This window comes from Anopheles cruzii, chromosome 3 (assembly GCF_943734635.1).
Source record: "Anopheles cruzii chromosome 3, idAnoCruzAS_RS32_06, whole genome shotgun sequence".
NCBI classification, from domain to species: Eukaryota; Metazoa; Arthropoda; class Insecta; order Diptera; family Culicidae; genus Anopheles; species Anopheles cruzii.
This window is the reverse complement of record NC_069145.1, coordinates 6783096-6809849: the sequence shown is the minus strand read 5'-3', so window position 1 is coordinate 6809849 and position 26754 is coordinate 6783096. Positions and strand designations below refer to the sequence as shown.

The 26754-nt window shown below is 45.2% G+C and overlaps 2 protein-coding genes across 4 annotated transcripts; one reads left to right on the top strand and one right to left on the bottom strand.

Moving 5' to 3' along the window:
- The first annotated feature begins 261 nt into the window (after nucleotides 1-261).
- LOC128275729 (phosphatidylinositol transfer protein alpha isoform) lies at nucleotides 262-18117 on the top strand. Of its 3 annotated transcripts, none has more exons than XM_053014336.1 (9): nucleotides 262-331; nucleotides 1693-1967; nucleotides 8557-8587; nucleotides 12346-12457; nucleotides 12528-12679; nucleotides 13651-13728; nucleotides 15569-15678; nucleotides 15766-15945; nucleotides 16016-18117. In XM_053014336.1, exons 2-9 carry the CDS (start codon nucleotides 1951-1953, stop codon nucleotides 16152-16154), a joined length of 819 nt encoding a protein of 272 aa, XP_052870296.1. In that variant the 5' UTR covers nucleotides 262-331; nucleotides 1693-1950; the 3' UTR covers nucleotides 16155-18117. The 3 variants fall into 3 exon arrangements, with proteins under 3 accessions (XP_052870296.1, XP_052870297.1, XP_052870298.1); XM_053014337.1 differs by having other exon boundaries at nucleotides 277-403; XM_053014338.1 differs by lacking the exon at nucleotides 262-331 and adding an exon at nucleotides 1132-1239.
- Nucleotides 18118-19446: 1329 nt separating this feature from the next.
- Nucleotides 19447-22123, bottom strand: LOC128274610 (cryptochrome-1). Its single transcript, XM_053012853.1, has 5 exons — nucleotides 21906-22123; nucleotides 21501-21835; nucleotides 20698-21365; nucleotides 20023-20271; nucleotides 19447-19964 (listed from the first exon to the last, which is right to left on the bottom strand). Exons 1-5 carry the CDS (start codon nucleotides 22045-22047, stop codon nucleotides 19724-19726), a joined length of 1635 nt encoding a protein of 544 aa, XP_052868813.1. The 5' UTR covers nucleotides 22048-22123; the 3' UTR covers nucleotides 19447-19723.
- Nucleotides 22124-26754: the final 4631 nt, after the last annotated feature.

Here is a 26754-nt window from a genome sequence, read left to right as displayed (position 1 = left end):
CGGCGAGTTTGGTTTACTTGCAATACCTCGGCAGAAAAATACAGCGTGATCGATACCGTTGACCGTTGTCAACGTCCTGGTGGTGTTTTGAATTGACCGTTAGCACCAGCTACGATGGTGTGTCATCGTGTGACAGCCTTTTGACAGCAGGTGCTGTCAAAGAGCGCTCACGGCGGCGGGAAAGTCAGGTTCGAAGGTACAAAGTTGGGTTCAAATAATAAAACCAGCCAGAGCCGAAAAAAGCTCAGAAAAAAATAATTCAAGCGCGTGTGTTTTGCGTTTCGTGCGGTTGCTAAATATCTAACATTTTCGACGAAAAGTACTGATTCAGGTCGGTTCTACTTGCAGGGGCGGTTTCGCTTCCTTTGGTTGTAGGCTGTGCGGGAGTCTCGCTGATTACACGGTATCTGGTTCGCCTTGGGTGCTTGGTGCTTACAATTTCACGCAAATCAACCCGTCCGTTTCTGTCGCAACTCGAGTGGCCGTCGACGCACGGAACGGGTGTGGTGTGGCCGCAGCATAAGCATGACTCATGTTTTTTTTCTCGAAAACTCCCACGACGATTGATCCGCTGTTGTCCGAGACAGCGGATTACCTTTTTGTTTTCTTCGCGAGTGAGGTGAAGGCCGGGGTGCTCCGCAAAAACATGACGTCCTCGCTGCTGCTGTCATCTGTTCGCACCGCTGCACGACCGGACCGCCATCCGGATGGCTGGAGCAGTCATCTGATAGGACCCATCGATTAGTCATTGCAGAGAGAGAGAGTAAAAAACTAGGCTTCAATCTTTCCTATCGTTTTCGTTTGTAGAAGGATTGCGCCTAATAATCGCACAGTAATAAAAGATCACAGGAACATTGCTCCTCTCCGATCCGGTGTGCCGGTTAGTTTTGCTTCCGCGAGGAACCGCGGGCTCGAGGAAACAGACTACGTGTTCGCCTTGCTGACGACAGCAGTTGGAGGAAGAACAAACCTCACGCGACACTATAAACGACACTGCAAATTGTGTGTGCGCGCACAAAAGGTGGTTGCTAATGTTTTCCTGCTACGTAAGACGGGGCGTTGTGACGATAGAAGAAGAACGCCCCCCGAGACATGGTGCGGCGGAACGGTGATGAACAAACAACACACACAGATGATGATGAGCTGCTGTTGGCTGCCCTTGGGGCCACCAGGGCCTTGTTGTGAAAAATCCTGCACTACACAGCACCGTTTCGTTTGCAAGCCTTCTCCATCGTGCCCGTAAGATGCTTTCATAGTAGGCCAAGGTCTCTTGCGCTGGTGGTAGTGTGGTAACCGTTAGTAACGCAGCATCCCGTTTGCCTTGGAAAACTGCGTGAAAGGATAAAGGAACACACTAATGTGCAATCCAACCCAGGAGGATGGGAGATGAAATCTGATCCCAAGGATCTAATTATCGCGTCACGAATGTGTGTCAATGTGTGCAGGACTCGTGTGTGCGTGTGTGTGTTGTTGTTCCCGTTTGTTGTCTCGCTACTTTCATTCATCGTTCTTCGGTCTCAGTGTGCTGCATCGAGGTTTATTATCCATCTTTTTGACGAACGCTCAAACTTTCCTTCCCAATTAGCGAAATGCACTAGTGAACATCGTCCCCCATCGCATCATTTCCATTTTCATCCCTCAACCCCGTTATTATTGCTTTTCTTTCCACCCTTGCTCTTCGCAATACTATAGCATCCGTGCCATTCTGTTGCGATACACGACGAAATACAGTGGGCTTCCTTTGTGGCCCGAACTTCGATCTAGGAAGCAGTTGAAAGGTGAACAAAAGTGTTAGGCTAGGTTGTTGCGAAATCAACCCGAGTGATCATAGTTACGATTGCGTTGCTCTGACGGTTGATTTGCAAACGGTTTCGGGAGACCACACAACAAGCGACCGGGAGCAACCCAAATTCGACCCCACCGTGTCGTGTCTACGAAGCGTGGTGCAAAATGTTGATCAAAGAATTGTGAGTATTGTATCCTTTTTCTAACTATGTAAGCGCTGGGTACGAAGGCTGAAAATCATTGCATCGTAGGGCATCTAACCGAAACAAAACTTTGTTCCAGTTTGCAGGCGAAAAGAAAAGCGTTGTGAAAAAGCAGCACAAGGAAAAATTGATTTTTCACCGCCAACAATTTGACACCAGGCTCGGTGGAGACACCGCGGAGGGTTTAGGAGGCGGCGAGAGCATTTTGTTTTGCGAAAAAAGGCAACAGCAGCACCCGCACAGAGAGATGCACTTTGGTTTAGTGTGGTGCGTGGGAAAAACTCATCACTGTTGACTCGGTAACACTAATTTCGACGAACACGGCACGGTTCGTGGTGTGCGTGAGTGGGCCGAATCGGGAGCTTCTCTCACGCAGCTCGCAGAGAAGAGAGAGAGAGAGAGTTCAAAACATTTCTCTAGTTTTTCTCTTTCTCCGTCTATTGGTTGCTGTATTTTCCGATCGCGTCGGGAACGATGATTGTGGAGGTTTCGGAATCGGCAATAGGACCAGATTGTGGTCTCATGTTTTCGCATAACTTAGCCACCGGGGCTGATGACAATCGTCACGGCGACCGTGTTTTCCTTCATTAACAATACTATGTCATAGCTAATGGTTTCATAGATTACGGCAACACGGCTTATCAGTCTGATAATCACGACCACGTTTACTGAAACATGGCACCCTCGAACACTTCCTGGAGTGTTAATTCCTATTTTTGCATCCGTCTTTCGTGATACTTTCGCCTGTGGGTTCCAAATATTTTTCATTATCCTTTGCGCCAGATCGAGGAAAACTTAACCTCTCGGATTGCTAGGAATGCTCCCTAACAACACCCCCGAGCCGCGTGGGACGGTGCACCAGAAAACAGCAGGTTTGCGCATAATTGACATTAATTGGTGACACCAATAACAATAAGGTTAGCAGTGTGAACGCAATGTACGCGGCGCGCGGTGGTGCAGCGAAATCGATGTCAAGGTTTTTCTCGGTGCGATTTTCCAATCCAGAAAGCAATTTCGCAAAAATAACCCCGAACTCCGTCGCCTGGTTTTCGACGGAATCGTGACACCGGAAGTGAGCACATTTCCCTGCCGGCAGCAGCAACAGAGAGAGGAGACACACATTTCGTCCGTTTTGGCATCGGAAACCAATTACATCATTCAACGATCGCACACCGTATTGGCATCGCGACAAGTTTCCGTTTAACTCACGCTCGCCACTCACTTTAGCTCACTGTCGCACTTTTGTGAGAATTTGTTGGCTGGAAGATCGCGATCGGTCGATCGGTTTATTGGCCCAAAGGGAATAAGAGTCTTTTTCCGATCGTTCCATTTCACGGTTATCAACACCATTAATGTATTTTTGTAAGCTTTCCAACTTTGTACCGGTTTGTGTAGGGCAGACCCTGTCGCGCCCTCCCTGCGAAAGGGGTTTGGAAGATTCGCTTCCTGTTACGCGTAGATTAGATTGTACCAAGCCGCGTACCTTACCAATAAACAGGGCTAATGCATGATAGAACTCCGGTCCGTGGTTATCTTGTGCTTGAAAGTTGTGAGTTTTACCCTTTTTCGTAAGCAACCGTGTTCACCTTGAGGGAAGGGCAAAACGGATCAGCAATTCTCCCGCTCCCCAATGAACTGGGTAGAGGGTCTTAGTTGAACTAACGGTTAGTCTTGAATGTAATAATAGAATGGTATGTGTGATATTTTCTCTTAGTAACAGTCACAAAAAAATCAATTCCCATCAACACTCGTCCACTGGGGCGGCCATAATCGACTATTGTTTAATTTTCGTCCTTTTCGATTGAAAGCCTCCAGTTAATTGATTTTTGGCGGCCTCCGTTTAATGGGCAAAATGCGTGCCGGATTATTGTTTTTTCAGTAACTTGTTTCCATGTTCGCACCGTTCGATAAGCCGGAACTTTGCTGGCAGGTAGGATCGGGGGCAACCGACCACATGTTTCGAAGGCTCAAAGGCCTTATCACCACGACGGTGCTAACCAATAAGGGATGACGACGGCGGAAGAAACGCCACTCAACCGCGCACCGGCGACTCGCCATGCGGATTTTACGCGATGTAGCGATAAGTTCCCCCATCACCTGCACGGCGCGACCGGCTTTTTCTTGTTCGCGCTCCTCGGGCGTGTTAGAGTTTTGCCGCCAAGGAAGCGTTCTGCGATAAAACTGGAATCGGGTTGAACAAACGAAAAACGGTCGATCGATAATTGTGTCGACCACTTCGAGCCTGATCCACATTTCGGCGGCTCGCATTTAGAATAAACATATTTACGCATGCACGCACACTGGCTGGTCACCATAAATATTGTTGAAAGTACATGCAAATTTGGCGATAGTTGCTGACACGTCTAGTACCAGCAATCGAACAGTGGAATATTGAGTAAATTGTTCATTCCGTGCGTTGGCTTGCCTGTTGTCAATACTTCAAGAAGTTGGCCTTTGTCGCGATAAGATTCATGAAGTAGTGTGGTGATAACGTTCCAAGAGATATCGCTTATGAACTTTATGAACAGGCTATCTTGGCATTCTTGTCCACTGGGAATAGTTTCAGGACAGTTTTTCATATCGAAAAACACTTTGTATGTAGCAGTAGTACCTACACAGACCGGCTTCAACGTGCTTGTGGCCGTTGGGGCAAAAGTAATGGAAAACTTGTTTAACACCTTGTTCAACAAATGGTGGCCACCAGCCGGGCGTAGAGCATCCGTTTGATGATGGTTACTTCATTCCTGCTTCAATGCTTCAATGAAATTAGCGTTAGGTTTCCTCACGTTGTGTGCATGTTGCTCTCCTCGAAGCGCACCACTTGTATCGTGAAAACCCACGGCGAAGTGTGTGCGAAAATCACTGACGAACGATTCTCAATGCAGGTTAATTGGCCAATCAACTATTTGCATACGGTGGTGGGGTGCAGTATCAAAGCCGATCTAATCGCCAGATGGTGCCGGTCGTCGTTTAATTAATCGACGCAATCCGACCATGGCGCGAAGGTGTGCCTGAGAAGGCAAATAGAAACAGCTTTTCGCGATAGCAATTGCTTCGTAGGATTTTAGGTGATCTTTTGATGGGCGCAAGGCTTCGGATTATTAAAATGTGCCTGTGAAATTTCGCTCGTAATAAACACGTTTAGCAGCCCTTAGTTCCTTAAGGTGGAAAACGTTAGGGCATTCGGAAAAGGTTCCTGAAGTCAGAGACTGAGACTCAGAGACTCAGCAACAGTTTATCTGCTCGTCTGTGCGTCATTGAGCAAACTCCCGTGCGCCGAGAGCTCATTGGCACGTGTGTAAACGTTTGAAGGTAACATCTAAAGGCCAGTCCCACCGCGGTCAACCGCGGCGAGTAGTCGGCAAAGGCAACTACTTTTCAAGCAGACCATTTCGTCGGTTTTATCGGTACAGGTACATTTGCTTATGCTTGTTCGCGGTCCGGACACTTTAACGATACGGGTCGGACATTTCTTGCTCTAGCAGGTTTGGAAACGAATGACCTTGCTCGGGTGGCCGATCCTTCATGGTCAGTTTTTTTCCCCTTCCTCTCTCTCTCTCTGTTTCTCTCAACAATTAAGTGTTACCGTTCTGAGACAGAACGGTAAGAGCCAAATGGAAATGCAATTTGTAAGACCCCAAAATGGCAGTACGCGAAACGTACGCCGTTTTTAAGAACATTAAGACGGTGGCATAAAAACCAACGGAGCGTGTGTGTGTTATGACCGGTCACTTTACTGGCGGTGCAAGCCTTCAGGTTACTCCAACCTAATGGTCGCAGGGTGGCCACGTACAACGCACGCGGACCGATACTCCTGCGATCCGCATTACCGTGCAATCGTGTGCAAACAAACTATTCGTTGGAGGACAGCACGATCGGAGCGCTTTACTATCTCAGCCCCCCCAGTTGCCTTGATGGATTACTGGATGTGTGTATTCCGTGCTGAAAACAATATTATCAAATGCAAGTTTTCCATTCCGATATTTTATGCTAAAGTCGTGCAAATTTTTACTTCGTTCAAACTACCGACTGTGCTGTGTCTACTACTGATATCAACAAAGTTCCCATGATCGAACGATCGAGACAGGGCAACGGAAGTTAAAAACAATGCTCTGCTGTGCACGAAGATGCTTTCGGAACGCAGAACGCGATCAACTTCCAGATTAATGAGTGATCGCTGATGAGGATTAAAAGTGAATGAAGGTTTTTGCAATAATTTCCATTGCTGCTGCGTTTAATATGTGACGCAACGCAGAAAATGATGTACATTTGTAAAGCGATCTGCCGCCGGGAAATACGGTTTGATACACGTTACGAAACGCGTCGCCCGCGGATAAGGTGGCTATCGATAATTCCGACACCGGGGTGACGCAGCGCATTGGAACCGTTAAGGCGGCGTCCCCGAAATTCGCAAATCATCTTCAACTTTTGCTTTCGTATGCCCGATGAACGATTTGTGTGTTGGACAGATAAAAACGTCCAACCGAACGTTATCTTCACTCTGCTGACTTATGACGACGATGATGCCGCCACCACCACCACCACCACCACCGGTCAGTTGCAGGAGAATGACCGTCGAATTTTTTCGTTCCACATTCTACACCCTCAAATCGAGCCCCAAATCGCGGGGCCAATTCATCGGGGATGATTGCGCGAAGAAAACCCGTATTTATTACTGCAAAACCGTGCACCTTATTGGGTTAATTAAGGGTAGCTTTTCTTATCTGTCGTTTGCTTACTAGCTTGTAACGGGCAATTATCCGGCGGGTCGACTATGTAATTAACTTTCTATTAGTAACTTACTAAGGTCGCTATGTATGAATTTCCTGTTTTAATTAATAGGAAATAGCTTGATAAAGCAAAGAGTGCACTTTCTAAATCAGAACAAAACTGATACACTATAGAGAATTTTGTATAGGGGTGCGCGAGCATAAATGTTTTTACGAAGAATCTGCAGACTGCGCGTAAGGTACATTAGTTTTTTTTTCGATATTTCAAGGCAGTTTGCGTCCGACGTTATGCAATCTGCATAACAACTGGTTGGTTAACAGTTATAGTTTATTCATAGACGATTTAATGGATAGTAATGAGCAAATATCGAATTTCAGAAAAAAATCTAATTCCTCATGGGTGAAAAAATACAAAGGAATAGTAATTCGTTTTTCATCCAAACCCATATCGATATTATCTATTTTCTAACTTATCCCCTTTGATAGAGTAGTTCTTAACCCTCGTCGTTGACACTAATAAATTATAATTAAATAATATAAAATAAAATAATTATAAATACTTATAAGTAACTGACCCTAATATTGTTACTGACGATGCATAAGGCCATTGCCGTGCCGAGGATCTTGAACCCCGGTCAAAAACACATTTTCCAAAGCATTAAACTTTCAACGCAAGTAGCCAACGCAATCATACATATTACCGTTCGACGATCCATTACCTGCTTCACCGTGACTTTTCAACGAATAGAACGGACGCGCCCGCGCCTGCTGCGACGGGAGAGGGTTTGTCAACATTGCCCCAGGACCCAGTGTTTTGAGCACGTGCTGCTGCTGCTACTGTTTGCCGATGCCTCAGCAATTGCCGCCTTTTTCGTGGGCACGACATTTACTAGGCACATCCCGCCTTCGCAGGAAGTGGGACCGGTTTCCGGCGAGAGCGCGAAACATCCTTTTATCGTCCTTACGTAGTTGCAGAGTGGTTCTCTCCCGCACAGCTTTGCTAACTCTGAGGCAACATTTTATCTATCCAAGGCCTCTCTTTTCTCTCGCTGCCATTTCTCTCTCGATCGTGAGTGAAACAGAATACCGAACTTCGGTGTGGCCCTCTGTTTCCGGGCCCGAAAGTTCTTGCCTACAAAACCGCACACCAGCCCGCGGAGGCAGCGAAACGAAGTTGTTATGTAACTGTTTCGTTTACCATCGTTCGGGGAGAGAAAAAATGAAGCACGAAATCGATCTTTGGAAGGATGCGATTATTAAATGGTGCTACCACCCGTTGGGCGCGTGGTGCTGTAGAAGTGAGATTGTAATAATTTCGTTAGATTACCATCACATTCTCGAATTCATCATCCGCATTATGCAGTGGACATCAACTTGATTAACGATGTTGGTATGATAGTGTGACCACTGAAATTGGTTTTATCGACAATTTCAGACAGAATCGACAAACATTTTGCAACCGTATGAATACGAAAACATTATATCTTACCGACTAACATTAAAGTCACTATCTATGTACCGAAACCGGTTGAGAACCGATTCATGCTAAGGCAACAAAATTCTGTTCAATCACAGTCGCCATTGGTTTCAAACTACACGGTTTGTGTGAAAAATTTCAGCTCTTTCCCTTCGGCAAATACTTTGATTTACACGAAAAAGATTGATTGATACAATATGGAGAATTGTTTTTTTAAATTGAAAGGCATGCTCCTTCAAGTGAACATCAAGCAGAAAGAATCGTATGGTAAAGAATCGACGTGTTGTTCTAATTTTCAGCTCAACTTACTCGTCCACCGTCCGTTTGGCTAATTATTTTGCTCTCCATTTTCTCGTTACAGCCGAGTTACCCTGCCACTGACAGTCGAGGAGGTAAGATTCACTTACACCCTTCATCACCATCATCTTCGTCATGAACACCACCATCGCCATTGGCTATCAGCGCACGCAGCGGCAAACTTCTAACAGGTCCTTTTCGGAACGCTAGGAACCCAAAGGCCAACCATCTGCTGCACAGCATCTGGTTACGCTCTCGAACAACGGCCCGACCCACGTGAAGAGAGCCCACGCGTCCCAGAAAGCAGAAAGTCCACCCGCACGCAAGTTGTGTTGGCCTTTCACATTTCACTCCTTGAACACAGAGACAGCCCCATCATCACCATTTTCTTTGGGGCCGGCGACTTCTTGCCGATGACATGTGGCCATTTAATGAATGTTCCACCTTCTCCTACTTACGGACGAGTGGGACGTGTCCTGGTGTGCTTTCAGTGCGCGATGCGCTCGAGCGATTCTTCTAGCGAATCATCAACCCACACACACACGAAACGATGGCCGACAGATTGCAGAGCTAACTAAAGTAACGTCAAATGCAAAGCCCGCCAAGCAGGAAGGACCGCAGGGCCACGGATCGAAATGGTCGAAATTGGTGGCCCATATTGGAGCAGAGAACGATCCGGCTTTGTCCCTTATAAGCGTGTGAGCCGTCCCGGACCGGTCGGAAGTAATTGAAAATTATGTTCACCAGTGGATCTCTCTGGCTCTGTTGCCAGGAATCAGAGTTACTAAATCTGCCTGGCGGACGCTTGTACGCCTGCAGTGAGAACAGCACCAACAGCGGAAACTCCAGACGCGCACACCGTTTCGGAAGCTCCATTATCATTGTATCAGTCTTTATGTTAGAAGTTCAATTGTGAGCAGCTGAGCAGCAGCATAATTGCATTCAAAACTCACCACTCAGAAGCAACAGGATGTCTAATGCATAATGTATTAGCTTTTATTTTTGTTGGATCCATTGCACCACCCACTTTTGCCCCCGTTACATCTCAATCCTTCATCTCTTCTGTTGTTTTTCGTTGATCGTGTGGCACTCAAATGTTACGAATCCGGATAACCCGACGCCACTCGATGGATTTAAAGCGATAAAGCTTCGGCTTCGGCCAAGGAAACGTTGTTGCTGGCGGTGTGCGTCTTAATTCCCGAATGCCGAGCCCATGGCGGCTCGCGCCAGATGAACGGAGAAAGTTTTTGCTAGGGGTGGCATCTACGGGGTTGTTGGTTTTTCATCCGCTCGCCCTTTGATTCGGCGGGCATGATGTAGGTAACATTTTTTGCCCGGAAAACAAAAAAAAAACCATTAAAAATTCAGTAACGTTCCCAGAACGAAGCAAGTGAAAAGCTGTATCTCGCTATAAGATATTGAAGTATTCCAACCAGTAGAATCCGTAGTCCGAGTCCATTGGGGTCCAAACGGTTCCGCATAGAAAATCCGAACACGAGATCGAGAACGATACGTAATCGAGAACGGATAATCCCTCCCAGAGGCCATAGCAACGGGAAACCGTGGGGAAAATGAAATGAAAGTTTCGAAATGAAGCGTTCTAGTTCTAGCGGTCCCTAGCACAGAGAAAACCGCACAATTACACCTCCAGGAAGGGACTTGCACGTTATCATTCGCTTTTCTGTCATTTGGCGAGAGTGGTTTTTACCTCAAACGCGCCTCCAATGTCGTAGGGCCCCTCTCGCGGGCCTACAAATACACGAATTAAGTCCTAAAGAAGCGCACCACTGCCAGTCATGTGAAAAAGTAACAGAAGAAATCAATAATTCCGCCTGACTGCGGCCGTTCACACGGGTGAATATTTAGTCCGTAGAGAGCACATGTCCTCCTAGCCCTCCGTGACACAGTGTGTGTGTTTGCTTTATTTTACAAACCGCGCCGCTTTTTCGACGGAGAGAGCACGTGTCGACTCTAGACGCCCGGTGTGGTCAAAGGTATGAAAAACCACGTCAAACGGTGGCACACTCCCTCCTCAGCCAGGCGGTTGCCGGGTTGTCAGTGGTCGTGATTTGCGGCTATAAATATCCCATCCTTTCCGGGTGGGTTGGAAGGGCTAGGATTTCAAGGCTTCGATTGAAGACATCTGTCACCGTCCCACCACATCCTGTCTGTGGGTGAACGGGTGTGTGTGCAATGCTTTGGGGGCGCTTTCTGGAGAAACTCTCACCCATTACGTCATACACGGAGCTCTGGAAAAAGTCGAAAGAAAATCGTTGAACAACAAACGTCGGCCACAAGAAAGGGGGACACCGCTACGAACAGCAAGGTACTTCGGTTCGGACCACTGACTAGTATGTTTTTTTTTCGATTTAAGTATCCGAAGAATGCAGGCCGAAGGAACGTTTTCTTTCATGAAGTATCCTTCTCATCCGAGTTGAGCGTGATAAAAGAATAGTTTAATCAATTGCTTTGGGCGGCGGCTCCTCAAGAACGATGGTGTCCGATTTTATGGTCAGTAAATGGGACAATAATTTGGCTAAAATCTCAAATTGTTTTACCTACTTTTGGAACACCCTCAGCAGTTCTTGATTGCACTTCCAGGATCGACATAGAATAGGAAGGAATAGGTGACAGCTTCCAACGCGACTATGATGTCACCCATCAGTAGTAACGTCATTAGCGGCGCCTTTTAATACGATTAAGGGTTCGGGTGCACCACTTATGCACGCTTATCGAGACCCCAAGTCCTTCTGGGAAGTTACTGGGAATGTTTCGGCCATCCGTTCTTCGATTTTATGTTTCCCGCGTTTGCGCGGACTCATTTTGCCTTTGGGTGCCCACGCTATGTGCTCTCCAATTTCAAGTGCATAAATTGACACTTTTGCATAACGGATCGGCATTTTAATGGCCAATTAAAGGTGCACTCTCCAGTTGGGTGAGGGTGGTACAGTCACAAGAAGCAGAGGCGTTAGTTTGGACGACTCGCTTTGCCTCGCCGGGGATCAATGTTGCATTTTAAGAGAGATTAAATATCCACCGATGATGCTTCGTTATTGAAATTAAAACTTCATGTACGTTGGAAAAAAGGCGGAAACCTATCCATTGTTTCAATCAAAAGTCAACATTGTTTCGTGCCATGTTTCTGCGAATCTATAATCAAAATGATTGTAAAAAGGTCAAAACTCTCATACATAATTATCTTTACTTTTTAAACTATTTATTATAAATCAACAGTATTGAAATCATATTCGAAAATTTGTCCATTCTGCAACTATAAAGAATGTACGTTCAAAATTCCTTTGGGGAGATGCTTAAAATTACGACACTCTTACCAACTGCCCCCAGTGTCGTCCCACTTGCCGCTATGCTTGGATGGTGACCTTTACCAGGCTGCCAAGTTTTATGTATTTTGCGCTCTCCTTTTCCCTTAAAACGATCGTTATGTTCTCCGAACGTCTATTGGGTTTCGGTGTGGGTTGTAGCTTTTTGGCTGCCACTATTTGCAAGCCTCGGGAAGGGCGTATACTCCTACGGAGACGTGAAAACACTCTTACGGCAAGATATTCACACTTCATTTGATAATTGCTCATAAATCATAGTACAATGATCACCCGAATGGCGCTGAATGAGGCAAAAAGGAACGTGGTAACGGGAAGCCTCCGGGAAAAGCGACCCGCCTTTGGAGCGTAGCTTGATGTATGGGAGCCATAACATAATCTATCAACCGTACACTGTCCCATGTGTCTAGAGGGATACAAGAGTTCAGTTTCATCATATAAAGTCAAATAGATTTTTTTTTATTGTTTAATCTAAAATCTTCAATTTTCCATCCTATTTTCATGTTGCGTCACAGTACCAAGTTGCACAGCTGTACTGCGTGGCGGAGGTGTCCAAAAATGAAACGGGCGGCGGCGAAGGTATTGAAGTGCTGAAAAATGAACCCTTCGACAACTATCCACTGCTTGGTAAGGGCATCTAATCGATGATAAATCGATGTAAATCCACTAATCTCCCTCCAATCTCATTCTCTCGAAGGTGGAAAGTACAATTCCGGTCAGTATACGTACAAAATTTATCACTTGGCCTCCAAGGTTCCGGCTTTCATCCGGCTGCTCGCTCCCAAGGGATCGCTCGAGGTGCACGAGGAAGCCTGGAACGCGTACCCGTACTGTCGGACGGTTATAACTGTAAGTTCGTCGTCATCACCAAAAACGGGGGCATACATCAGGGAACAGGAAGCTGAGTCGTTGCGTCTCCCCGAAAAAGTAATCGGAATCGGTCGGAAAAACACATAAGCTATTTGATTTGGATTGATTAATTTGTTTGAATTCTCTCTCATTCAAACGCTAAATCAACAATGAATATTGTTCGTTCGGTGAATATTATTCGCTAGACGCTCACTTTCGTTCCAATTTGAGGTCGTTGGAAAAAAGACGCTACGGCCATTTTGCAATCATCAAAATGTGATCCTGATGAAGATGACCACAGCGTGGCCCAAGCGGCACCAAGAAAAACAGCAAGCAATGCCCTTCTCTATTCGGGCACCGGAAATTGATCCAACGTGTTTTTTTTATCCGATTTCGATTCGTTGAGACGACATACTTCCTGTTCCCGCGTGTGTTCGTGAGCCTACACACCACCGAAAGTCATTCTGCATCCTTCGATCCATGTGGGAGGGCGACTAAAAGGTCTGCCATTGAGCCCCCCTCGCCCAGGGAGAGCGATACGAAGAGAAGAAAGAAAGTATCGGGTGACAGATAATTTAATAGTGAGAGAGACGGGACTCGCGGTAAGCCATCCGGCCAATTCTAATCAATCCGTTCTATTTTTAATCCCAAAACAACGGTCCTCCAAACAAGTGCGGCGAAGCTGTGCTCAACACATTTCAAGGGGTTCAGCCGCTCAATAGTACTTTCATTCGGCGAGTGGTGTTTGAATGTGGTGTGGTGTGGTGTGAAACCGATGGCTCCGTTCGGTTCCTTATGCTGCCCACGTTCTACACTCACCCGAACCATAATGCCACTGGCCGCGCATAAAACAAAGCCAAGCAATTAACTCACTCTAGCACATAACGTTTAGTATCGATCGCGACGGGCCTAGAGAACAGACCACGCCGACCATGCTCTTAATCTGCATATTTCCCTCTGCGCTCCCGTAGAATCCAAATTGGATGAAGGAAAAGATGACGGTCACGATCGAAACGTACAGTATCGATGGTGAAGAGGATATCGAGAACGTAAGTCGCTGGCTGGAACGGATGTGGTGTGAACTAATGTATGTTTGTTTTGTTTTTCTGCTCTTTTCGCCCTCCCATTTCATCTGTTCAATCCCTTTTTCCTCTCCTTCGAACACTGGATAATGGATAATCATTATTTCAATTCCCTAATTTCCCCTATTTTTGGGTTTGTATGCTTTGGTGTCCCGTTTTTGCCACCCGCTCGTTTCGTATGTCCGTTTCGTTTGTGTTATTCTCACATCTCGTTACATGCTGCTCTGTTGATGGAATGGCTTCCGGTTGTCCTCGGTGTGCGGGCAATGGACGAATGGATTTCTGCGATAACGAATATTGCGCCCTGCACGGTGTGCGAACATTTTAATCAACAAATGATCGTCAACGATCCCCCATTTCTCGGCGCCCATCAAAAACCTCCTGTGTGTGGTGGTATCGAAACGAACGCATCTTCGTGTTGTCCCTTTTCCAACGGAATTCCCGATTTCCTTACCAACAACTGCTTCTTTGGATCCACCCGTTATCGCCGACAAACGCTTCACCGCCGCCAACCCCACTATCTTGGCTTACGCTCACCTTCGACCGGTGCTCCTTTGCCCACTGGCCTGCTCCACTATCACGCAACAACACCTCCTGCGGCGCGCAACGCACATCGCTCGCGCACCCGCGCTTGCTCGCCCGCTCGCTCTACCTACCACTGCACGAACGACACACACAACACACGCCAGAATCCTGGCTATATGAAGGATAACTTCATCATTTGTATCGAATCATTACACGTCGGTGACGCTGGTGATCAGCCCAATGTGAGTGTTACGCCAACAATGGTTACGTTTTGTTACGTCGTCGCTTCATCGTTGAATGTTACACATTATAGATGCTTTATTCATGTTTGTATCGAAGAAAATTTAAGTTTCCGAAGATTTTAATGTGGCAATGAAATTTGTACTCCTCAAATCGACTCGAATCTAAAATAAGATTATTACGATCTTTTGTAAACATAATCTAATTGTAGCAGTCAAGCGATTTCAGTTTGATCAGTGAGTTACGCCAAGCGTCCTGTAAATCCAGCTCTAGGGTTTCATGTTATTCTGAGTTTATGTTATTCCTGAATCGTTGTGCCATCACATGGCGATCACAAGTTTAGCAATAATCGGAACAAACTGAGTGTCAAACTTTATTTCTCAAATCGTTCATTGGTTGGCTGTTGGCCAAAGTTGACCTAATGAACACCACATGGTGCACAGATTCTGTTTTTTTTCTACGTTTATTAGGTCTTTACACGAGTTTTAAGATGTTATATGTTGCTTTTTTTTTCTAAGCCACGACCACCAAAGCTTTCCTGTTCAGTTTTGCGTCACGCACATTGCAACACACATTAATTCAAACGCACATTTGTCGGCCCCAGCATTTGTAAAAGCACCACCAATGACGTCGCCCTGCACTGTTAATGGGCATTTTTTGTACGAAAACTCTCTGTCAATGTTGTCTTGTAAAATGCTGTGCCGCGCGGGTTTAAGTGAATCTGTGGATTGTGACCGACCGAAAAGCAGGAACTACCGCTATGTGTTAAAATAATGCTTTTCGTTCAGAAAAACTCTCGCCTGACGTTCAAACTAATCTTTACTTCTCTCTTTTCCCGTGTCCCCTTCGGCCTGTGTCTCTGTGTTTTTGTAACAACACCCCGCCCAACCGCCCTGTTCCCCCGGTTCGCTCACGTCACGTCCTGTTCGTCCGGCGATATACTAACAATACGGGTTGTGTTCCGGAAACCGTAACCCCGGCCCGGTTAACCGCTTTATACCGATCGCGTCTTTAACAACCATCACCGCCCGCGACCGTCCAGGCTCACGAGCTGACTCCGGAGAAGCTGAAGCAGCGTGACGTGGTCCACATCGACATTGCCAACGATCCTGTGTCGCAGACGGACTACCGAGAAACGGAGGATCCTACCAAGTACCGTGTTTTTGTAGACTTGCGCGTCCAATAGGATCGAGCCTAACGCACACTTTTTCTTCCGCTTGACGTACGTACTGACGATAGGTTCAAATCGGTTAAAACCGGTCGCGGCCCGCTAGTTGGTCCGGACTGGAAGAAGAAGGTGTCACCGGTCATGACCTGCTACAAGCTCGTCACCTGTGAGTTCAAATGGTTTGGGCTGCAGTCGAGAATAGAGAACTTTATCCAGAAGTCGGAACGGAGGCTTTTTACCATCTTTCACCGGTACGAACCGTGCAGGCGGATGGTCGAACTGCTAGCAGTAACTCACCCACTTTCGTTCGTCTTTCCGTAGGCAAGTGTTCTGCTGGATGGATAGCTGGCACGGGCTAACTATGCAGGACATCCGCGAGCTGGAGGACAAAACCAAAGAGGAGCTGGACAAGCAGCGCCACCTCGGCGAGGTGCGTGGTATGCGTGCCGAGAGTGATTAATTTGTTCCCTCGGTACTTCGGGCTCTGCTACCTACTACTACTACTATTACTACTGCTACTACTGCTACGGCATCTCGACGACGGTCACGATTATTGTGAGTTTAGGGTGTCGGAGGATCGCACGGGAGGAGAGTGTTATTGGATCTCTTCGATAGCGGCGAGGTCCGTGACATAGGTCCTCGTGATCGCAAAATGGAGCAAAAAGTGTGTTATAATTTGTTTCTGTTCATGGTTTTTTCCTATAATTTTTGTTTTCGTTCTCTCGGCGTCGACGAATAAGGAAGGGGAGACTACGAATGTGGTGAGTGGGATGGATAGAACTGTGGTTATGCTAACAGAGCGCTCAGTAAACATAATGCCACCAGGCCGGGTGGCTTAAAAAGTGGTCGGAAGTAAGTGTAAGTGCAAAGACCGATTAAAAAAATGTGTAAACAAAGTGAACGAAAAGCGGAAGCAGCAGTGTTACATTCTTCTTGTCGCGATCGTCGTCGCAAGCAAGACACATGTTAGAATGGGAAGGTGACTGGGCAATATGATTTGCAGAAATAAACTGAACCGGAAGAATCGAAAACCGAACTTGGAGCAAAAAGAACACCACGAACCATCGAATGAAAAACCAACATCCGAAGAGCTTCACACAAGAAGAGGCTTTTGGCGCAGATGCGGAAAGAAAACTAAAAATAGTAACACCGTAAATTGTTGCCCGTAAACCATGCTAGAACGACGATAAAGAAACCAGTAAGAATAGAAAGGCACAGCAGAATGCTTATTACAATATTAAGCAGAGTAATTTGCAAAATGCAGCGTGATAATTGAGCGTTCGAAGTACAGAAAAGTATTGCAAAACCTTTACCACAAAAGCAGCTAAATAAAGCTGCAAACATACGGTAGAAAGAAACAATAAAACAAAAAAGTTAACGCGAATGGAGCGGACAGTTCAGTTCCAGAGGATGTTGAAGCGAAGCACCAACAAATGAATCCAGAATCCGAAACAGCACCCAGTGTGACCGACGGGTCTGCAAGCGCATGTTGGTGTTTCTTTCAGCTTCTATGAGCAATATAGTGAAGCATCCGCAGGACTTTAGACACGCCAATCACGACCCCACTTAGAGCTACGTTGTTGAAGAGTAGCACCCAACCGACGACACAATAGAGGGAAAATGTATAATTTGTCTAATCCATTATTCGAATTGGCAGCAGCTGTGTGTGTGGTGTGCTAAGGTTCATGTTAATCGCCTTCTGAACGGCTCTGGATCCTTAACCTGCACCTATGACATGAACCGGATCGCGAACCAGAATCGCAAATTGTGTTTCTGGTTCTGTGTATCCCAGTAGCCAGTCGTCACCCTTTATCTTGTGTTTTCTGGTTTCTGTAGTAGAATTATTCGTTAGTTTTCAGCTTGTGTTTATTTGCCAGCTGCGGGTAAACTGGTTAGTCAGAAGCTCTTCATGTATTTTATTTTTTGTCGAAGCTCCTGCATGCGTTACGGTAAGTTTAATGTTATTTTTGTTATTTGTTCGTGATCCACACCATTTTTGTTATCTGTTTGCCTTTCTGTTTTTGAAAACAACAAAAGACAACACGATCGACTGTAGCTGGCAGGTGAATAGGATAATGTCGAACCAATTGTAAACATCAAGCAAAGAGAGAAAAGTTGCGTAGCAACGCTTATTAAAGTGTTATTTAAAAAGACAACAAACACGTTTCAAGAGCAATTAAGAACGTAAAGTGTTCATATGCCAGTTGAAAGCCGAAAGCGAGCAATAGAGATGCGCAGTTGCCTATCGAAATCGTAATCCTCCATGTAGAATCGCATCTACAAAACCAATGCACTAGGGCACTCAACAGAAGATTGAAAACCAAAGAGCCGAGACAAACGATCCCTTGATTTGCTAGCTGAGGTGGTCACCAAGCTTTCCTTACAAACAAAGAGACCACCATTATTCGATCGCTAGGAGTCACAGATAGTTCGATTTCGTAAGTGTTCGGATTTGTTTAAACAGCGTGAAAGTAAGTTAACTTCATTATGCTACTTTATATCGTTCATATCCGAGCATACTATTTGTTGTATTTGAGCATATGCTCCCTTACTTTTTAAACCACCACAGACTATAGCTGCATGCGCTTTAGGTTTCCGCTGTCTTCAACCTCAAACAAGACCGTCCTATAAAACGATATAGATTTTCGGCATTTCTTGGGACAACAAGTCGCTGATCAATGACAGAAATTACTTTGCAGAATCTAAGGAGCAAGCACCAGAAGACCAAAGGTCACAGTAAGGCACCAATTAAACTGTTTAGCGCAATGAAACTGCATGGCCGGCATGTACTCACCAATGTAAAACCATATTTACTCAACATTCAACTCGAAACACGTTATTGCAAATCAAAGATGTTTGAGAAATGTTCGATGGGGGGAAAAACTCAAATACTTAAACAGCCTGTTGATTCGGCTGAAACTATTGACCGCATTTCTCTGCGCAATAAATGAGAATGAAAAACAACTATCAAATTGTACACTTCTGTGCGGCATTTTAGCGAAAAGAATTCCTCAAAGCGTATTGAGTGAGTTTGCAAAACCGTTAGTTTCAACCCCATCACAAATCATGCTCCTAACGTTACGGAAATGAGCGGTTCAAAAGGGCGGAATGGTTACACAACATGGAGGGTCAAAACGTAATGAAACAAATCGGTAAATGAACTTTGCCGTAACATAATTTGAAGCAGAGAAACGACGCCAGAATCTAACTAATAACACACAAAGAAAACAAAAATGGTAGCGGTGAGGACGCTCACATTGTTGAATATAGAAGCAAATACAGTAAACAAACAAATATCGAAACATGAGTAATTGAACAGAGAGAGTAAAGAAGGTGAAATAAAACAAAACGAGCGCAGACACGTTCAAACGAAGAAAGTAGGACAACACAAAAAAAAGAAAACAAACACTGATGTTCTTGTTCAGTATGTGTGTAAAATATTTAAAACAAACCAAAGCAAGTGAAACGAAGCAAACAAAAAACCATTCAAAACCAAGTTATCGTTCATGTGTGTGTTTACTCCTTTATTCATCGTATTTGTGTTTTGAATTCCGAAATTATTCCGACCCTCAAGTACAATTACGATCATGAAACCACATCAGACGGATAATTATTTTATAATTATGCATATGGATGGACATGTAATCTGTCTTTTTGGTTGTATTCGTTGCACAAATCGCACACAGCATCTAAGGGCAATGGAATGACAATTCGGAATGGTTTCGAATCGTTTTCCTGTCTATGACACAGTAATACCGGAACGGACGACATCAAACATACACAGTTTCAAAAGTTGTCTTTCTGGAAGATTTCACCAATCTTCTTTTCGTGTGCAAAATGATAAAGTACAATTGAGACTATAAACAATATCACCTGGGACTCAATTAGATAATCTTTTACCTACACCACACGGTTATAATAGGATAGTCAATGAAATGATCGTACATGATCGTTTTCCCTGTAATAAGTTCTCCACTAACGTGTGCGTGGCACATATCGTCAAATGGGGTAATAAATACATCGCTTCGCTTATGCCTCGAGCGCAACATCGTCGGCGAGCCAGAAGAACTGTCTGATCTCGTCGATATCGGACGGACGACAATGTGGCGGTGTTGCGCCACCATCGAGCAGTTTCTCTCGCAGTGATCCCATGGCGTGCGAATTTCTTTTTGCCACCGAATTAAGATCAACCATTGGAGCCGGATAGTGTTCACCAATGATACATCCGTACGACAGCTGTTCCTCGTGTGTAGCCCTCCACGGTTCGTGACTGGAAGGAAAACGCATTTTAAATACCACACACTTCCGACGGATGCGGTGAAACTTACACCAAATGGGCGGGGAACTTGGCCAGCTCCGGAAGGTAGCGCTTCACGTAGTCACCTTGCGGGTCGAGACGATAAGCGAGCGCAATCGGGCACGTGCACTTGGAAGAGTCGAGCAAACGCTCGAACGCGGATGACGACACCCACATCCAGTTGCCGGCACACACCGACCAGTCCGCGTCGAGTAGATACTTCAGGAAGTGCTGCAAGCCCGCTTCCCAGCTGATCCATAAACCACCACGTGTAAGGAATCTGTCGTTGCGCATTCAAAATGATAACAATGAAATGAAGGGATTTTTAAAAGTATTGACCAAAGAGTAACATTTTAAAGTCTATTTGTTTCGCAATTGACAAATTCCAAAAAAAATTCTTCCTGCTTGTAAAATTTGACCGTGGCGCAGTCAATCCAAGAATTGAACACCCTGTAAGGGAGCGATCTTGTCATAAAAAATCAGAGAGGCCCACAGCCTACTGCATTTGCAAATTTGCCGTCAATCAAAACAGCAATGCAGTAGCCTCGGTTTGCCACTCTGTACCGTTTCGCATTTGAATACGAAGCCAACATAAAAGAGATGCATTCATGAATAATTAATGTATCAGCGCGACTTTGGCCGCGATTGATGGAGATTTCAACGGAGCAGCTGACCTGCTGTTTCTTCGTTTCTTCTGCTTACTTACGTCGCGGTAATGTTGCGCAGTATGTGGTGCAGCCAACCTTCCGCCAGCAGTTGGCGCATCGCGGCATCGATCATCGGGAAGCCGGTCCGACCCTCCTTCCAGCGGGCGAGCGAATCATCGTTCGGTTCGTACCACGGGATGCTGAGACATATCGGATTACGCTCCATTTCACCGTAGTAAGGATTTTGAACCGACATCGTGTAGAAATATTCGCGCCAAATGAGCTGTCCGGTTATGTGCTGGCCGCGTGGGCACTGAAACTGGCTACCCGCTTGCACCTTCTCGAACAGATCGTGCACAAACCAGTAAAACATACGCACCGACAGGCATCCGAAGCGCAGGGCAGCACTCATGGAGGTAGCCGGCCCCAATAGTTCAGGCTTGGCTTGCGTCGGTAGGTAATAGCCTTCGCGGAAAGCCTCCTCTTCCTGCTTGAGGCGTGCACCGAGTGCTTCGAGAGCGTGCGTCTCACCGCCGATCCACTTCTGGAACGCAATTTCTGGATTACCATCGTACAGGACGTCAAACTCCTCGGGAGTTTGTTGTTGTACCGCTTGGCAGAGCTTCAACTCTGAGGCCAGCAGGGACGGAATGTGACCGAACTCAGCGTGCTCGAAACAGGGGGCTTCGACTGGCCGCGGTGGTTCACCAATAATGTTCACGGTGTGCTGTGGAATATTATTTTCATGAAAGTAACAGACACCAATTCAGTCGCCAACCGATACCAGCGGTGCACAACCACAAAAAAAACGATAAAACCCGTTCCCTAAACAGGTTTTGTGTAGATTATGAGTATAGCTCACCAGAAACATCTGATACGTCAGCGGAGGAATATTGCCGTTTGTTTGGATCACCTCCAGTGGGTTCCAAAGCGTGTGCGACACATTCTCGACGCATCGCACACCCATCATTTGGCAAAGTTTTGCCACCCTTTCGTCACGATCCTTCCAGATCGGTTCGCAGTCCTGCTCGAAGCATAGTTTCTTGATGTTGAGCTCTTCGAATAGTCGACGCAAAATGGTGACGCAGTCCCCTCGGAACACAAGCAACTGCCCACCCAGCTCGCGAAACCGTCGGTCAAGATCAGCAAGTGATTCCAGCAGGAACTTCATTCGGTTGTAACCTACGAGCCTCGTTCCTAGAAAAAAGGGGGGAAACAAAGCAATCGATTACGCGAAACATATTTACAGAAATTGCGCCAAAAATACCTGAGCTTTCGCCATCGAAAATGAAAACCGGGAACAATTTCACTGGCTCACTGGACTGGACTGGCTTCAGTGCCTCCAGCAGGCTTGGATTATCGTGCAAACGCAAACCATGCCGGAACCACAGGATATTATTACTCGTCATTCTCCCGCGGGCTGCTACTAGAACTGGTGCTAATAACTTTGACCTTCAAACTAGAAACACGCGCAGCGTAGTTGAAACTTCTAGAGAAAACTGCGAGAGAAAATTAAGAATGATCACAGTTACACAGTTACACATACGAACAGTTGTTGCCGTTGTTGTTATCTGTTGCATTTGCACTGAAAAGGTGCATTAGGTTGTTTTGTTTTGTTTCGCTCACACAACTGACAGCCAGTACAGGCCCGGTGAAAAAAAATCACTTGTTGCTCGTTCTTTTCTTATCACAATTTAAAATGTCCGTTATGTTATCTAAACTAAAACTCCTTCGTTTAGCATATTCTGCCATACATCAAAGCACAGAAAATACGTGCATTTTCTTCCTATGTTAAAAATTGAACACTTCAACCACTCGATAGATAAGTAAGTGAGTAATTGCCTTTTTAATCGATATTAGGAATTGCTAATTACTCCATATGGAAAAAAACGAAAACGAAAACGAGCTCCCCCTAAGAAACAGCATTTATCTAGCTGCTCCAGCTAAATGGATGCACAACGTATTCGTAAATTAAGTATGTTATAATTATGTTAATTATATATTTTTCATACATATGAAGCTGTTGAACAACGCTTATTATAACACTATGTACTAGCAAGGCTTCAATTGTTTCTTCAAAGTTCAATAGCCTGTAATGAGTGTCGCAGACGCATGTCATAATCCCTTTCGTCCTTCCGGTGCCCTCCAATAAAGGGTCGAATCGGAATTGAATTTCTGTGAAGATGTCGTGTGCACGTGATTACGTGTACACAATTCGCAAACCACCCAGGTGGGGTGGCAGATAATAAACATTTTGATGAACCCTTCTTCGTTTGTGACGCACGCACAATATGCACTCGATCTACGCATAATATCGACATGTAATCACGTTTCGTGATAATGAACCGTTCTTACCCAAAACTGCTATGGCTTTCCTTGCTTCCTTTTTTTATTTTCAGATGAAACGTAACGGCACTTGTAAAGCTTCGCTGAACAACCCGCGGCGACCACACTCACTATACCTACCTTAGTGGAGTTCCTAAACACAACTAAAAGGTCCCGGCGGTAACCGGCTCATAAAATGCTTTCTTATTGCGACCGGTCATGCGCGTTTAGAGTATGGCTTGTTCCTTCATCTCTTCGTTCGTTCGTTTAAAGTTTGGTTAGAGGTGGTAAATGAAAAGAATCTTTCAATGTGATTTAAATTTTGGATTTGGATCAACTATTTAAAAATCTTTCTAGGTACCTCTTGGTACGCAAATGGACGAGCCCCTCTGTCTCTTACAGAAGTTTTCGCCACATCTCTTTTAATAGGATTGATCTTAGCAACGTTTCTACGCTCAAATACATTGACCAACCATGCACTGAAAAAAAAGTTCAAAATAACCTCTTGAACTGTTCACGTAGATTGCCACGCAGCTATTATTGAATGTGAATTGCGTATGGTGAATTGATTGCGTATTGCGAATGTGAACTGCGGGTTGTTGGTCCCGCGTCAACCCCCCTGTCACACCGGTATCGGGAATCGAAACCATGGCCGGCTGTGTGACAACCGGTCCCGGGATTCGAAAGATAAAAATTTATTTTCTTTATTAATTTATGCATAGCCAGAGTAAAGTAATAGAATAATAAGTAAAACTTTGTGCGATAGCATAGCCAGAGTAAAATTGTACGAGACCATGACTAGTTTCGGAATACCTGCCAAACTTACCAGGCTTGTTAGTATGACCATGTCCAACGTCACAAGCCAGGTGATAGTGGATGGAAAGCGCTCTAACCCCTTCGTTACCACCAACGGGCTGTGCCATCCTGGCTAATCCCAGAACTCACATACGCATCCGACATCAAATTGATATTCGGCCGCGTATGTATGTGGAAGGACCAACGTGCAGCATACACTTCCCGTCAGGCGCTGTTGGGCTGGTCATGTAATTAAAACGACAGAAGGGTCTTCTTGGGCCGTTGCTTTAAAGATATCTCAATTTATTCAAAATCCAGTTTCTGAAGAAAATTAGTTGTATTGGGCTGATCGTTGGTGGTTGTGAACATTTGCGAACTGCTATCGCCGAATTCGCACATTTTACTATTCAAAGATACAAAATTCAAACTTATTCTAACCCAAACTTGAATGAACTAAAGAATTAATGAGCTTCACCCTTCTTGTGAATTTTGGAGTGATTTACTAGATGGTAAGATTGCCGGAACGCTTTTTCACAGATTTTACACTGGTATGGCCTTTCGCCGGTGTGAGTGCGGAGATGAATCTTTAGGTTAGATGACTGCGCGAACATTGAGGAACAATGAGGACACTGATGCTGTTGGTCCTTATTGTGAATTTTCAAATGTTCTGTCAGATTTCCTGATTTATGGAAGGCTTTTTCACAGATTTTACACTGGTATGGCCTTTCGCCGGTGTGAGTGCGGAGATGAATCTTTAGGTTAGATGACTGCGCGAACATTGAGGAACAATGAGGACACTGATGCTTTCGGTCCTTGTTGTGAATTTTCGAATGTTTTGTCAGATGTTCTGATGTCCTGAACGCTTTGTCACATACTTTACACTGGTATGGCTTTTCGCCGGTGTGAGTGCGGATGTGAGTCTCTAGGCTAGATAACCTTGCAAACTTTGACGAGCAGTGAGGACACTGATGCTGTTGGTCCTTATTGTGAATTTTCGAATGTTCTGCCAGATTGCCTGATGAATGGAAGGCTTTGTCACAGACCTTACACTGAAATGGCTTTTCGCCAGTGTGACTGCGGATGTGAGTCTCTAGGCTAGATAACCTTGGAAACTTTGACGAGCAGTAAGGACACTGATGCTGTTGGTCCTTATTGTGAATTTTCGAATGTTCTGCCAGATTGCCTGATGAACGGAAGGCTTTGTCACAGACCTTACACTGGAAAGGCTTTTCGCCAGTGTGAGTGCGGATGTGTAATTCCAAATGGGAAAACTGCGCGAACATTGATGAACAATAAGGACACTGATGCTGTTGTTCCTTATTGTGAATTTTCGAATGTGCTGCCAGACTACTTGATGAATAGAAGGCCTTGTCACAGACTTTACACTGGTATGGCTTTTCACCGGTGTGAGTGCGGATATGATTCTTTAGGCTAGTTGACTGTGCGAACCTAGATGAACAATGTGGACACTGATGCTGTTGGTCCTTATTGTGAATTTTCGAATGTTTTGTCAAATGTCCTGATGTCCTGAACGCTTGGTCACATACTTTACAATTGTATGGCCTTTCGCCGGTGTGAGTGCGGATATGAATCTTTAGCTTAGATGACTGCACGAACATTGATGAACAATGTGGACACTGATGCTGTTGGTCCTTATTGTGAATTTTCGAATGTTTTGCCAGATTGCCTGATGAATGGAAGACTTTGTCACAGACTTTACACTGGTGTGACCTTTCGTCAGTATGAGTGCGGATGTGTACCTTGAGCAGGCTTAAAACTGGATATGTTGCGGAACAATGAGGGCATTGGTGCTTGTGCTTTTTGTGTTGACTTTTACTACGGACGTTCCGGGTTCCGGGACTCAAGACGTTTTGAATTGATTCTGCTGTTGAATCATCAGCACACGCATTGTCTGCCATGGTCACAGTTCCTTTTGATTTTTTATCCTGACAGATTGATTCAAAAGGATTTGTTTTTAGGGTATCCTGCTCATGATCCATAACATCCTTTGTTGTTTGCAGTTGATGCTGCTCATCGACCTCTTCGTTCTCTGATTTGATTGCAATTGGATTTTCCTCTGCCTCAAATAAATCATCAGGAATGTGGCCACAACATTCATACGTCATATTCGCTTGATGAACAGCAAAACACTTCTGATTCAAGTGCAAATCCTTCGCTGCATCCGGTGAAGTCGCTTCAGTTTTAATTGACAGTTCTGTGCCAACCGTTTGTTCGGCAGAGTGGTCAAGATTGATTTCTATTTCGTTCTTTGCTGTGTTCTGTTGTTCGATAAGTCTATCGACCAAATCATTCTTTTCATTGGAGCGCCAGCGAAACTGATCAATCTCTTTCAAACGCGCTTCGCACATCGTGCACAAATACGATGCAACTACAGGTAAAGGATTGATCTGAAAAAATATAAGAGTCTCATGGACCAGTTTTTCTTGTGGAACGGGTGAATTGTGTGTTTCAACAAATGTACTACCTGAGCAGCGGTGCATTCGGAGTGATTTTGAAGATTATATTGTCCGGAATCGTCGTTCTCTAGAGCCTCCAAAGCATCATCGTTCGACAGACACCATCGACATATTTTTGCGTTTCTGCAAAAAAAATCACTATCATACCTATTAATCCTTATTGAACCGCAACTTACTCAACACCATCCTCCTTTTTGATCAATGCCGAAGACTCCATTTTGACTGCAATTGTTTATTAAGGTGATTTTGTAAATGCGTCCACTTTGCACTTGGTTATAAAACAAAGTAAGCTGCCTTTCGACAATCGCTCGATTTGTTACAGCTTCTGGGCGTCGAAAGTTCGTTAACACTGACGCTGCTGAAAGATTGGGTAATTTGAGTTGCACTGACCGTACTCATTTCGATCATTTAATTTAAAACGTTTCTATGATTTAAGGTCAGGGATGCTTTCGATTTGAATCGGAATTGGGGTTCAGCTTGTTCGATGTTTCAAAAACTCATTCGTTTCTTAGCGTTTCG